Genomic DNA, 14652 nt, shown 5'->3' on the forward strand with positions numbered 1-14652 from the left:
CCATGAATGTCACTCCCTGACTCCCCAAGAGCACAAGGCTGACAGGCGACCATGTTCTGGTTCCCCAAGAATCACAGAGCTGGTGAGTAACAGCCGGCAGTTGCTCTTCAGGGCTGGGGTGCTTGCTGCCCTCCAGTGGTCATTCAGAGTATAATTGTCCCTGCTCTCTCACCCCTCCCTTTGTTTCATATGAAACAATTACATTCCACACACATCCCATTGTCCTGCCACAACCAAACCCTGAACTTTTAAAGTTATGATAAAAGGAAACTGCAAACCAAATTTGGTGGTCCTAGCTCTTACTGTTTAGGAGGAGTTCTTGAACAAATGGACTCAGGGATGAATGGACACACAGATAGACACACAGACTCGCTAAAATATATAGCAGACCTTGAGTAAATGTACTAAGGTTTGGCTGACACTGCGATATTTGGGTAAGATCTGAGACACATTGACCTGAAAATAAGTGTCTGATCTTTTGGGATTGGTAAGAACCTCATCTATAGTGAAATAGGTTTTTAGTAACTTCTCACTATATTAGACTTGGCTCTCTAGATGGGAGACCAGGGCTGGAGTGCCTAAAGGGAGCTGTGTTTTGCCTTCTGGTTAAGTGTGGCATCAGAAGCTGTTTTATAACATTATATTGTTGAATCTAATTATAGACTAAACCACTAGCTTTGGTGATTGCCTGCCCTATTTCTTGCATCCTGTCCTGAATCTGACACTGAGTGGTTCCACCCAGACATCTGGTCACAGCCACTTGCACATCTAACAGATGCCCAGGTACCCTTGCCCTTCTGAGCTCTGATACTCTGTGTATTCTTCTCATTACTGTCTTTAGCCATCTGTCCATATTTCAGTGTTATATACAAATATACTTATATTGCGACTTGTACAACTGAAAAAAAAATTCCCTAAATTCTGAGCTCAGTTAGAGTGGACAGTTGCTGAGCAACTGAATCCACTCTGTGTAGTGATTGGAAGTGAGGGCTCTGTACATCAGCATCTGTGTGTGTCTGATCTTACTTGTACATCATGAAGTAAGTTAACTACTATATTTTATGTAACAGATGTCCTTAGGCTTTTAAAACTTTGATTAACCTATTAGGAAAATGTAGTAAATAGGATAATGAATCCACCGTTACACAAATGCTTCCACATACCCCAAAGATGTCTGGGGAAGGTACCAAATGGTACCACTGTTTGTTAATCCCAATGTAGATCATCTCTGACATGTATTTGACCTATCTGTTCTTAAAAATATCTAGTGTCTGAAATTCCATAACCTTTTTATGTAATTTATTCCAGTGCTTAACTACTCCGTTAAGACTTTTCCTAATGTCTAACCTAAATTTCCCTTGTTGCAATTTAAGTCCTTATGTCCTCCGCAATTATGCAGAACAATTTATCACCCTCCTCTTTATAACAATCTTTTATGTACTTGAAGACTGGTATGTCCCTCCCAGTTCAGGTGAGTATCTTTTACATTGCTGTTCTTGTTTTATTTTTAAAGGCTTAGATTCTGTTAGTGAATGGCTTTTGTGGCTGCAGAACTATGGAGTATGATGAATAACCCTGGAAACTTAACATGGCGAGTGCCAAACAGAAATCTGAAGGAAACAAGGTTGCTAAAATTTTACTAAATTTCAGACTTTCTGCAGTGGCCAGGAGCAGACGTATAAGGGAGAATGATAGTTTTGGTGAGAGTGTGTGATTGTAGAAATGATGCATCACATTTAAGCTCTCAAACTTATTTTCACAATAGTAATTCTCAGCATCTCTTGCTGAAGCAGAAATTTTTGGTGTGTTTATAGGAATTAGGCTAACAGTAACAAACGGCATATAAAATTTGACAGCACCTCAAATTTAATGTTTCATTTTTATTAACAGTGTTCTGTTTTCTTTTACAGCTGTGTATGATCGAATGCGAGCAGATCAGAAAAAGTTTGGTAAAGCTGCGTGGGCGGCAGCAGTAGAACGTATGGAAAAGCTCCAGTATGCAGTTTCTAAGGAGACTCTGCAGCTGATGAGAGCTAAAGAAATCTGTTTGGAGCAGAAGAAACATGCACTGAAAGAAGAGGTAATTTCTCATATAAATCCATTTACAATTAAAATACTGGAATTTATCATGAACTAATTCTGAATTAAATTTTCTGAAAGATTTTTATATAAGCATTTATAACTATTTACAAAAAATACCATTACCTTCCATTTTTTTTCTGGTACCCTGTGTCCTTGTACTGTTTAATAAGCAAATCTAGCAACTCTTTGAGAAGACATATTTTTTGTGTCCTCATTCAGCTAAATATTTCAGCTATCTTAACATTTCTAGCAATCTTAGTAGAGCAAATAGAATGGGAGCGCGGTTGTGGGTAGGATCAGAAATTTCTTATTGCATCATTTCTCAAACTGGAGTCTGCGAGGCCCACTGATCAACTTCTTGTCCTTTCTTCCATTGCCTCCTGGGGCCCAGGACTAGTGCAGGCTCTGTAACTTCCCTGGTTCTACATGGTTCTCAGAAGTGGCTGCCAGGTCCCTGCAGCGACTCCTCACATAGGGGTGATCAGGGAGGCTCTGTCCCTGCTTGACTGCCACCCAGGGGCAGATGACAGTTTTGCGGGGCCCTGGGCAGTGTAATTCCGCAGGGCCCCCCCTTTGCCACGGCGCATGCGCAGTGACGCCATGTGCATGCGCAGCGGCGCCACGGTGCATGCGCGGAGCTTTTTGAAGCGCTGGGGCCCGGGGCGGCCACCCCGTTCACCCTGCCCTATATCCGCCCCTGCTGCCACCCCAGCAGCTCCTGTTGGCTGGGAACCATGACCAATGGGAGCTGTGGGTTCAGCGTCTGGGAGCATAACGACAACATGCAGAGTCTTTGTGGCTGCTCATGCACCTAGGAGCTGCAGTGACTTGGTAGCTACTTCCAGGCACTTCAGTAAGTGTTGCCAGTACACTACACCCCACTCCTCTACTCTAGCCCAGAGTCACCTTCTGCACCCCAACTCTTTATCCGCAGCCCCAGCCATTGCCTTCACCCCCTTCCTATACCCTAATGCTTTGCCTCAGTAAATGAGGGTGGGAGAGAGGGTATAGAGCAAGTAGGTGGTGGGCCCTCTCTGAAGGGATGGGGCAGGGGAATCATTAAAGAAAAAAATCAAAATTAAGTCCTTCATTTGCTAAAATTTTAGAACTGCTGTCCTAGTGTATAATCTCAATGCGTTATTGTTCCAAAGAAGTTTTGGAGCCCTGAGAGCAGTATTGGCTCTTCGATGGCTCAGTGTACATCAGTATCTGAGATCTGGAAAAAGGTGACAATTCTTTCACCCTCAATCCCCCTCCAAAAAATCCTGAAATAAAAACGAGGCACCCAAAAAACCCTATATATGAGTGGGAGGATGGTAAAGATGGCAACATACTTGGTGAAAGCTGCAGAAGCAAGAAGCTTTTCTTTTATATTTTCATTGTTCTCAATTTTTTATTTATAGCATATAGGACAATGAACTGTGGAAAAAAATTCTTGCTTCTTCAGCTTTTTCATCAAGCATGTTACTCACTTTGTTTTTATGATGTTTGTGGGTCAATTTTCATTATAAATTACTAGAATGCTACTGAATTTCCAGTTTGCTATTACCACGGATACATAAACATGTCTCTTTCTCTTTATAGAAGTATTGAAGCCTATTTTACTAGCCAAAATTATTCGAGAATCATTGAATCATATAAATGATTAGTATGTGCACAATCTTTTAATTTTGATTTCAACACAGCATTTTCCATGTGAATAAATCTCCCTATTTAAAATCATATTGTCAATGTTATCATAAATTAGTAAATAAAAATAAATACATAGCATTGTTTGGATGCTGCTCATATGTTGGAAAGTGTTACAAACTGCTCATTGATATTAAATGCTTATGCTGGCTTATTTTTGGCAAATTCAAAATTTTCTCTGTTTTTGAATGCTTCTTTATTGGATTCTCATTGTTTGCTCTATTCATAAAACTTATGATTGTCTCTGACGCTCACATAGTATAATCATGGTTATTACATGATCATCCAGAACCAGTTTGCTGTTTCTTTACTGTGGTAAAAGTTATAAGGTATGTGACAGGGCATTTTATATTCTTTATAGGAATATATTCATGAATATGACATAACTTGACTATGCTTTTTGCAAGATATTTCATGTGAGAAATCTTGGAAAAGTATTCTTTGAGTGATTACTTGTGACCATTCAATTTAGGTGTGTGCTCGCAGCATGCACCAGTGCAGAAAGATTTTCCTTCAGTAGTATCAGTAGGAGACCAGGTCCCAGCATCCCTTGGAGTGGTGCACACGTCGGACTATATAGGGAGCTTCTGGACCCTTCCTTCCCAGATCCTTCTTTCCCCCAGTGATGGTACAGTAAACTTCTGATAATCCGGCACCTTTAGGACCCAGGGGGTGCCGGATTATCAGCTATGCCAGACTATCAGAAGGGGGGGGCTATGAGGGCTGTGGGGATGCTTCCCCAGAGCCCCTCATAGCCCTCCCTTCTGATAGTCCGTCTCTGCCCCAAGAGTCCCTGATTCAGCCGCTGCTGGTCAGTTTCAGCAGCGGCTGAATCGGGACGCCTGCAGCAGAGCAGCTGGGGTGCTGCCGGGTTGCTGAAATTGACCAGCGGCTGACTCCAGAAAGCCAGAGGCAGAGCTGCTCTGCCCCAGCTTCCTGGAGTCAGCCCTGGTCAGTTTCAGCAGCGGCTGAATCAGGATGCCTGGGGCAGAGCAGCAGGAAGGCTGCTGGATTGGTCCAGTAGCGCCGAGGAGCGGCGCTACTGGACCAACCCAGCAGCACCCCAGCTGCTCTGCTGCAGGTGTCCCCAAGTCAGCTGCTGCTGAAACTGACCAGCGGCTGATTCCAGGAAGCTAGGGCAGAGCAGCTCTGCCTCTGGCTTTCTGGAGTCAGCTGCTGGTCAATTTCAGCAGCAGCTGAATCCGGGACAGCTGGGGTGCTGCCGGGTTGGTCCCGCAGCCCCAAGGGGCAGCACTACTGGACCTACCTAGCAGCACTCCAGCTGTTCTGCCCCCTGCTTCCCGGATTCAGCACTGGTCAGTTTTAACAGCGGCTGAATCGGGGAAGCTGCGGGCAGAGCAGCTTCAATGGTCCGGCTGCCTGGAGCACTTCTGGGTTCTTCATGGTGCCGGACCATCAGGAGTGCCGGACCATCTAATGGTCCAGCATCTGAGTTTTACTGTACTTGGAACTGTGCTCCAGCTAAGCTTTAGTGATCTCTTTATGTTTCCCTCTATAAGTGTAAATAGGTTTAATTGTTTTTTGTTGATAATGTTAGTCTTTGTAATAGATAGTCCTCCACAGGGACTTGCCCTGGAAATGGGCATGGGCATGCACTGGTCTCCTGGGTACTAATATTGTATTAAGTGTTGCAGGCCCATGTCTGTTTGCAACCCTCACAAACAGTGCCTCCACTGCTCAGGTGGAGGTCATATCAGGCTACGTCTGCACTGTAGGGTTTGTGTGTCTTTTACAGAGGAGTTCTTGCACAAAAACTTCTTGGCTTAAAAGCACATCCACAACTCAAAGTGCATCATTTTTGCAATGCGCTTTTGCACAAGAGAGCGTCCACACTGCATGGATGCTCTTGCACAAGAAAGCTCTGATGGCCATTTGCAGAATGGCCATCAGAGCACCTGTTCTTTTTCGGATAGGCTCTTTTTACGCAAGAAACCCCTGCAGAGCGTCCACACATGCCTTTTTGCGCAAGAGCTGTAGCACAAAAAGGAGTTATGCCTCATAGAAGGAGGTATGCCTATGAGTGTTCTGTTGATTGATTGTAGATTTTCTTTCACAAAAATGCGCTTGAGGTGTGGATGCTCCGTGGGTTTTTGCGCAAAAACCTTGTAGTGTAGACGTAGCCTCAGTGAGAAGTACCGAATTTGTTGGCCTTCCAGACCAAGGTCTTTAAAGGATAGAGACGTTAGGTTAAAGGTACTGATGATAGAGTTGGCTTTGGCTCTGCAAGACCAATGGTTCAATTCAGCTCTGAGCACTAGCGCTTAAGTGCAGAGTGCCCCCTGGCACCAACAATGTATCGGCACCAAGAGTCTTTGGAGGCACCGTCAAAACAGGGTAAGAAGTTGAGGAACGATAAGTCACTGGGCCATGCAAGTCAAGGCTCAAGTCTCCATCAGACAAGGCCAAGGCACTGGAGAAAGCATCAAAAAAGAGCAAGTCAACCTGCAGAGCTCCTCAGTTCCGTCACCGGCCATCCAAGAACCTTTCATCTTGGAGACGTTTCAAGTAGCGCAGGACATTCTTGACTTGCCAGTCCCACCGACACTCTCGGAACTGGGACCCCAACACAGGGGAAAGCCTTCATTGGTATGTTAGTTACAGCCCACTTGATGCTCCTGCTCTCCAGAAAGTTGGTTCAGGAGAGCACCCCAAAGCCCCTCCCACCCTGCCATGGAAAGGCAATGGTCAGGCTCAAGAGCCAGAGCTTTGCCAGATATCGAGTGCAGACCATCTGAGGCACGTGCTGCCTAGCAAGCCAGACACCATGGGGTGAGATGCCCACCTGACCAGAGGAATCATTCATGCGATGGGTCCCCACAAGGTTGCTGCTGCTCCCCGTACTGGAGTTGTCACGCGGCACTGAAATTTGTTGGATATGAGAAACAGTTCTGGAGGTCCTGTTTCTCCTCCCAGCACCAGAGGTCATCATGTCATTGTCAGTGCCCTCCCAAAACAGGTCCAGAGGCCACTTTCAGTCTGACTTGAAGCCATGTACACACCTCTTGGTCTCCAGAGTCATCCTTATCCGGCAGCTCCTGGTGCCATAGGGGGCCAGAGTTCCCGGTCTTGGTCTTGGCTTCAGTGAGGGTCAGATCTACAGGAGTCCTTTCAGAGCAGTCTTCCCTTCCACCAGCACAGCCATCAGCACCGAGGTCCAAACCACCCATCCTGGTGCCGTAGGTGATACCCCACCCACTGCTTTGGCCACAAATACCCTGGCCTTCACAGTGGTGCTCTTGGATCCTATGAGGGTTTCCAGATGCAGCTGCAGGTTATGCTCTCGGTAGCTGGAGCTCAGAAGCACACTGCAATCCACCAGTTAGCCAACTTTCAGTGCCAGTTTTGACTACACCGGCCACCCCATTGGTGCAGGAGGAAGTCAAGAACCAGCAACTGTTTCCTGTGGAGGGGCAGTTGGCCCGGCCTCATAGTCTTCTTCACCAGATTAGGCCATTGTGTCCCCTCCTTTGGTAGTCCAGCAGGATAATGGGGCACATGAGGATTTCTTGAAGCAGGTGGCTGCTACCATGGACTTCCAGGCAGAGGAGGTGGATGGACCCATCTACACCATTTTTGGTTGCTTGGGGCAGACAGCTGAGGCTAGGAGCTGCCAAGATAGCTAAGGCATTGTAGCAAACATCCTCCTCAGTTCTCCCAATATCGAAGAGAGCAGAATGGAAATATTTTGTCCCTGCAAAAGACCATGATGTCTATATACCCACCCAACCCCAAACTTGTTAGTGGTAGTGTTAATCAGCAACAGGGAGCACCAGGGTCAACTGGTTCCAACCCCCTAAAACAAGTATTCAGACACCTGGATCTCTTTGCACAGAAACTTTGTCAGCTAGCTTCCAGTTGCGGGTGGCCAACCACCTGGCCTTGATTGCCCCATACAACTTGAGCATATGACAATCAATGGCTAAATTAGAGAATTCTTTTCTGGAGAACAGGAAGGAGTTAAAGGCTCTTGCAGAGTAGGGGACCGTGGCAGCTAGTGGCACTGCAGGCAGCCTTGGATACCACACATTTGGAGTCCAGATTCATGGCCTCAGTCATCTCTATGCATCAGTCAACGTGGCTCCTGCTCTTGTCCAGGGAGGCCAGAGCTCACTTCTGGACCTCCTGTTTGACAGATGGCTAGTATCAGGCAGTGTCCTCGCAGGCGTTCTGTTTCAGCGTCCATGACACTCCCTGGAGAGGGGCATTGTGATGCATGGGTAACTCAGTGGTTCCATATCATCTGTCTTAGGTGGTGCCCTAGTTTAGCATTGGGCTGTCTAGGAGAGATCATTGTATCTCACAGGACAGCCACCATGCACCATAAAACTGGGCAGCTTCTAGACAATAGGGTATTGTTTGCTTGATTCTATGAGTGCTTGGAGCTCAAGGTTATATAACTTGACTAGTGGACTATAACCAGCCAAATTAAGTAAAATAAAGAAAACATCCTTAGGGTGAGGGAACATTCACACCATGACAACCAAATTATCTGAAGACCATCAACAAATCACGTAAAACTGCCATGATCAATAAGCTGAAATGACTCAATGTGGATTTCACATCCCTTTAAGAAAGATGGCTGGCATCAAGTGGCTCTCTCAGGGGAAAATGCTACATGTATTTCTGGTGGGGGGAAAAGTGCTGAAGAAAAGTGAGAGTGGAATGGGGTTTGCCAACACAAACTCACTTCTGGGGACGATCAAGCCACTTATAATTGGATCAGAGAGAATTTTTGGCACTATGTATATTCACATCCGAAGGCTCATTGAACCTGGTGAATGTGTATGCCCCAACACTCTCCTTGTCTTCTGATCTGAAGGACCAGGTACAACCAGTTGAAGACCACCATAAGGAGGATTCCGAATCACAAATATGTTTTCCTGCCAGGGAACTTCAATGCAAGAGTGGAAACTGATTAGGAAGCATGGATAAGCGGTCTTGGTCAACACAGAACTGGTAAGATAAACAGAAAAGTTCAGAGACTGGTAGCAACTTTTTCCTATTATGACCTCTGTGTATCAAACTCATTCTTTCAGACAAAAGCTGCAAAACAGTCTATCTTGGAAACATCTCAGAACTGGTCACAGGCAACAGCTGTATCTTATCAGAAGGCATACCAACCTTAACATTATCTTCATTATTTGCAGCTCTCAAAGTGCTCACTGTAGCACAGACCACTCTTTGGTATGCAGCATAGTCAAACTTAACCCCGCCCCCCCTTCCAATCTCAACTTCCCCAAAACTCCCAAAACACTCAGATCTAAAAGTTAAAGGATGCCATTGTGGACCAAGAAAAGTCACAGTGGTACAAGAACATACTACAGCAAGCCCTTGACTCCAATGATGTGCCACAGCTGTCCAGATAAAGTGGGAGCAACTGAAGAACACAATTTATGGCACAGCTCTGTCTATCTTTGGGGGAAAAAGGAAAACTGTACCAATAACTGGTTTGATGCATATTCTATAAGCACCACTAGATCAGCTTATGCCTTATAGTTCTTCTCCATTTCTCCTCACCTCCTTTTTCTTTGAAACCTCTCACAAGGCACTGCTCTTTGAACAAGTTCAGTCTCCAATGGCTTTTATGAGTTCTGTAGAAAAGATTTTACTGCAGTATCAGGGATAGAGGATTTTTATTTCTCATATTTCCCAGTTCACAAACCCAAGGGAGACCTATCCTCAATCTCTGCAACCTCAACACATATGTCAGATATGTGAGATTCTGGATGGCCACCTTAGCGACTCTGTGTATTACATCATGACTGGTTTGCTGCCCTGGACTTTAATAGTGCTTATTTCTATGTAATAATTCTCTTGAGCCACAGGAGATTTCTTCTGTCTGTCATGGTAGACTGACACTATCCGTGCACTGCGCTTCTTTTGGTCTCTCTCTTGTCCTTGTGTTTACACTAAATGCAGGACTTTGGTAACAGCATACCGTATGAAGAGGGAAATTCATATATTCCTGGATCTGGATGGTTGGTCAATGTTGGAAGAATCCAGAGAAGTCCTCCTCTCATGTTCCATTTGCAGTACGCCTAACAGTGACTATCTAGAACTTATCCTAAACAGCAGAAAGTCAACTTTGGTCTCAACTCAGAGAATCAAGTTTTAGGCCTCTGGTAGGCTTTACGGGTTCGAAAGTGTTTGTGCTGACCAACTGATTCCACATGATTCACCCCGTTTGTCTAGAGCTGCAGTCTTAGCTCACAACCAGAGCCCCAGTATGCCTGAAATTGCTAGGCCATATGACTGAATGGATATAGTCCAGTTCACCAGATTGTGCCTTTATTCTCTTTAAATGTTGAAGTAAACCTATAATCTGAATACTCATCCCTTGGAGAGACTGGTCTGACTTTCTCCACTGATCTTGCACTTCTTATCACAGGGTAATGTGTGCCAAAGTGTTCCCTTTGCTCAATCCTCACTGATGAGGACTTTGTCGCTGATGCCGCCTCTAATAGGTTGGGGAATGCATTGGGGTCACTGAAAATTCAAGACCTGTGATCAAAACAGGATGCTTCTTGGCATATCAGTGTCCTAGAACTTTGTGCAATACCACTGCAATGCATTATGTGAATAATTAGCAGAGGACACTCCCAGTGTCCTGTGTCAGGAATTGATCAGGCTTTGGCAGTTTTGTATCAGAGAAAACATTATCTCCATAGCCGATCACTTACCTAGGATCCAGAATTGCCTGGAGGATCACCTCAGTAGACATTTCTCCCTGAATCACAAGAGGTCTCTGAAGATCAGCATCCTGTGGTCCATCTTTGCAGTTTGGATATTCTGACAACTCTTTTACAATGAAAGACATGAAGAAATGTCATCTGTTTTAGGGATGTAATAGTGTAGTCAATTAACCAATAAGTAAAAGCTTATAGGTTAATACTATAGATTACATCTCTCCCACACCAGTAGATTTTTTTTAGCAGGCTGGCCAGCAGCCTGGCTCAGTCCAGGACCTACCCCTGCTGCGGCTCTGCATTTAAAGTATGTTAGGAGCCGGGCAGGCAGGCAGTCTGACTCATTTCCAGTTTGAGCCGGGTCCAGAAGCTCAGACCCCTTCCCAGATGGCTGCTGCCATCTCTCGCTACTGCCTCTGTATTGGAGACAGCAGTGTGGGGCAACAGGCAGCCAGTCCGTGAGGGGAGCTGGTTTTTAAACTGGCTCTCCTGGTGGACCAGCTCCTCCCTGGCACCCCGCACTGCTGCCCTGATACAGAAGCAGCAGCGCGGGTTAGCAGGAGGCTCTTCGGTAGTAGGGTCAGAGCTCACTGGCTGCCGGCCTCACTCCCGGAAACTATAGAATAGTCGAGTAACCAATATGAGTTAATGAGATTAATCGACTATTCAATTAACCAATATTTAACATCCCTAATCTGCTTTGCTTTCAAGAGGGTTTCAGTCCAGGTTGTTTGACAGATGACTTTTCACCTGGACTGACAATCCACACTTTTCAGGTGTTTTTTTGCAGTCATCCTTTACATAATTCTCAAACTGAAATTGGCATGTGCTAGTCTCATTTTAATGCTGCAGCATAGCCAGGACAATGGTCATTCTTTGATCTCTTTGCATTGTTAGTTGGGTGTCCCATATCTCTTCCATTTTACCCTGACTTTATGACTCAGCATCATGATCAGCTCCCTGCATCTGATGGCATATTGCTGCATTGTTAAAGGAGTAGGGACAATATTCTAGCAAATCTCTCTATGTAGTAGGAAACCTTATAGTAGAAGCATGTTTAGCCAAGTGGAAGTGATTCTTGATGAGGTAGTTAGCCTAGGAAGTTCAGCCAAAGATGGCTTCTGTCCAGGACGTCTTGGTGTACCTGTTACATTGTCAGTCTTTTGATCTTGCAGTGTGAGTGTTCATCTTGGCTGCAGTTTCAGCATTCCCTCTGTCCATTGGAAATTGGTGTTTTTGAACTTCATGGTAGCGAGGTTCTTGAAAGGAGTCACCTCCACTTCCTGGTTAAAGAAATGGTTCCCTTGTGAGGTCTTAATATTGTCTTAATGGCTCTTATGGGCCTCTCTGTTCAAGCCTCTGGCAACTTCCTTTCTCTCACCCGTGTGTCAGAAAACTGCTTTCCTTGTCTGAATAACATCTGTAAAGAGAATGTGTAAATTGCAGGCTTTGATGGTAGAACCTCCTTATATGCAGTTCTCAAAAGACAAAGTAATCCTGTGGTCACACACTGTGTTTTTTATCTGAAGCACTTTCTCTGTTTTGTTAGAACCAAGTTATGTTATGTTTTTCCCTGAACTTCATTCAACCCCAGGTGAGCAGCATCTTCACCCTGTGGATATCTGGCAATGTATGTTAGTTTGACCGTTTTGTATCCAGACCAGAAGAAGAGGCAGAGAGCCTCTTTAGATAATCTCCACGTGGGTAAATTCCTGTATTATGACCACATATGAAGTAGCTAAAACTATGCCTCTTCAAAGCGTGAGAGCTCATTTCACAAGGGTCCTGGAAAAGTTGGTGGTGTTTCTAAGTGATGTTCCTATATTGGACATTTGCAGGGCTGTTGTTTGGCCCCTCTGTGCATATGTTTAAATACACTGTGCCATTATTACTGCATTGAAATTGGATGCAAACTTTGAGGCTGTTGGCAATCCTCAGTTAAATAGACTCCGAGCCCCACCTCTGAATGCTGTTTGAGTGTTACCTACAGGGAAAGTGTGGCTGCATCTACTCAAAACATAAAAAATGATTACTTTTGTGTATTAAAACTGTTGTTGCTTGAGATAGTGGCACAAGCATGTGTTCAGTAACCCTCTCTGCATCAGAATATATGGGTACTGCTAGGTAAAGTTCTCTGGCTTTGGTGCTGCAGGCATGCATACTCATATATGTCTGCTTCACATTTGAAGAATAACAATTACATTATAATTATATTACAATATAGGTAAAGAATAAAGCTAAGATTTTAGTTATGGATATTTTTAGTTAAAGTCACAGACATGGGGACTAAAGAAAAATTCATGGAAGTTTGTAACTTATCTGACTTTTACTAGAAATAGCCAGGACAAAATGGGGAGTTCAGCTATGGAGTCCACAGAAGTGAGGCAGCAGTGAGGGCTGTTTAAAGCTCTGGTGCCTCCTGTTTTCCAGGCAGCTTGGAACTAGCCTTCCCCACTCCCCTCCCCCCCCCCCCACATCACAGAGGTCACAGAAGTCACAAACTCAATGACTTCTGCAACCTCCATGAAAAAAATTGTACCTCTAGTAATGAACCATTTTTGACAGTTCCACTATTTTCATCTAGTAGTGCAACGGTGACCAACCTGCAGCTCATGAGCCACATGCGGCTCTTTTCTCCCACCCCTCTTTAATTCCCCCCAGGGTGCAGCTCTTTGCCCAGAATGGGTTGGCCATCCCTGTAGTAGTGGATTAGTACCATTGTTAAGATTCTTTTTTTCTAATTTATTTTTTATTATTCTTTACTGTTCTGCCAGAGGCTTCTGTTTGTGTCCTTTTGCTTCCCTCACCAGTTCTTATGTTCATTACTATCAACTTACATGTGTGTCTGTGTATGTTTTTATAGTTATCGTTGCTTCCCCTTTAAGCCAGGTTGAATTTATTTCTTTAAACTTTTTCTTTAAGTTTCTTTCCTAGTTGTGATGTTTGGACATTTAGCACAACTATCTTAAACAATTTCCAGTTATCATTCTTATTTTTTGGTTTAATTCTTTCTTCCAGCTACTTGGCTCATAATTGTTTTTCAGCTTTGAGGAATTGGTCTTTATTATTTACGCACATAGCTTATGTGATCAAATTATGATTGCTCATACCAATCTTAACATTAATTTTTGGTTCTGATGTTCTTTACTCATTCAGATGACACTTAATATAGAATTCCCCTGTGTTGGATGCAGCACTATTTAAATTATGAAAGTATCTATAATATTTAGAAATTCCAAGGCTATTTTGTACTGGGAGCATGAGATTTGTTATATACATTGCTCAGATTTAACCACTTATGGTGGACTTCAATCTTTTTATTCCTCATGCAGTGTTTCCTAGTCAGTGTGCTTCAGAACACTGGTGTGCCATCGAGCATAAACAGATGTGCTGTGGAATTTTGGACAAGTCACATGTGTGTGAGATTCTAATTATTTTAATTAGTGTCAAAACCAAATCACATTCTGATGTTGCTCTTTAGATGTATGTGTGTAAGGCAGATGCTACATCATACTATTCTCCAATGAGCCTATTGTTTGCATGGGAGTATGTGGGAGCCATGTTTTATCAACGGTTAAGTTATAGTTGTGAATTTTGAATTGAAAACTCTAAAATGGACAGATATTTTAAAAAGGAATTCTGGAGTCTCCACATCTACTTTCAATGATGAAGCTGAACATGGACTTAAAGTCAAAGTTTAATAACTCTTAAGACTTATTTGCAATGTGGATTTTTGTTTACAGGTAAACCATCTTGTCCTCTTCTGCAATGTCTCATGTGTGAAGAGACACTTTCAGTGCTGCCAACTATGTTAAAACACCTCATAAACAAACATCCGTTCCTTGCCAAAGAGGACAACTTTTTTCTGGCATTTAAAGGTTCAGAATGAAAATGATGAGTCTGTGTAACTGTTTCTGCTACAGTGCTGGAAAACAAGATACTTGATTGCTGAGTTTGTAGTGAAGCCAGAAAAACTACACACAGTTGCAGAGACCTACATTTTATCAGCATGCAGTAAAATAGTGACAGTAACGTTAAGTGCAAATGCAGTCACTGAAATCGCAGAAGTTCCCCTTCCAGATAATGTGATAAGTTGATATGTTGATGACATGTCAGCTGATATTGAGACTCTGCTCTAAGAAAAAAATAAAATCAAACAGACAATTTACATTTA

The 14652-nt window shown here is 43.8% G+C and overlaps 1 protein-coding gene across 1 annotated transcript in view; it reads left to right on the forward strand.

Moving 5' to 3' along the window:
• JMY (junction mediating and regulatory protein, p53 cofactor) overlaps window positions 1-14652 on the forward strand; it is a 146544-nt gene that overhangs the window by 67996 nt on the left and 63896 nt on the right. The window contains exon 4 of the mRNA XM_006119180.2: window positions 1911-2080. Within this exon, the coding sequence (XP_006119242.2) occupies window positions 1911-2080 (170 nt within the window). The remainder of the gene's footprint in view (window positions 1-1910; window positions 2081-14652) is intronic.

This window comes from Pelodiscus sinensis, chromosome 6 (genome assembly GCF_049634645.1).
Source record: "Pelodiscus sinensis isolate JC-2024 chromosome 6, ASM4963464v1, whole genome shotgun sequence".
Classification (NCBI taxonomy): domain Eukaryota; kingdom Metazoa; phylum Chordata; order Testudines; family Trionychidae; genus Pelodiscus; species Pelodiscus sinensis.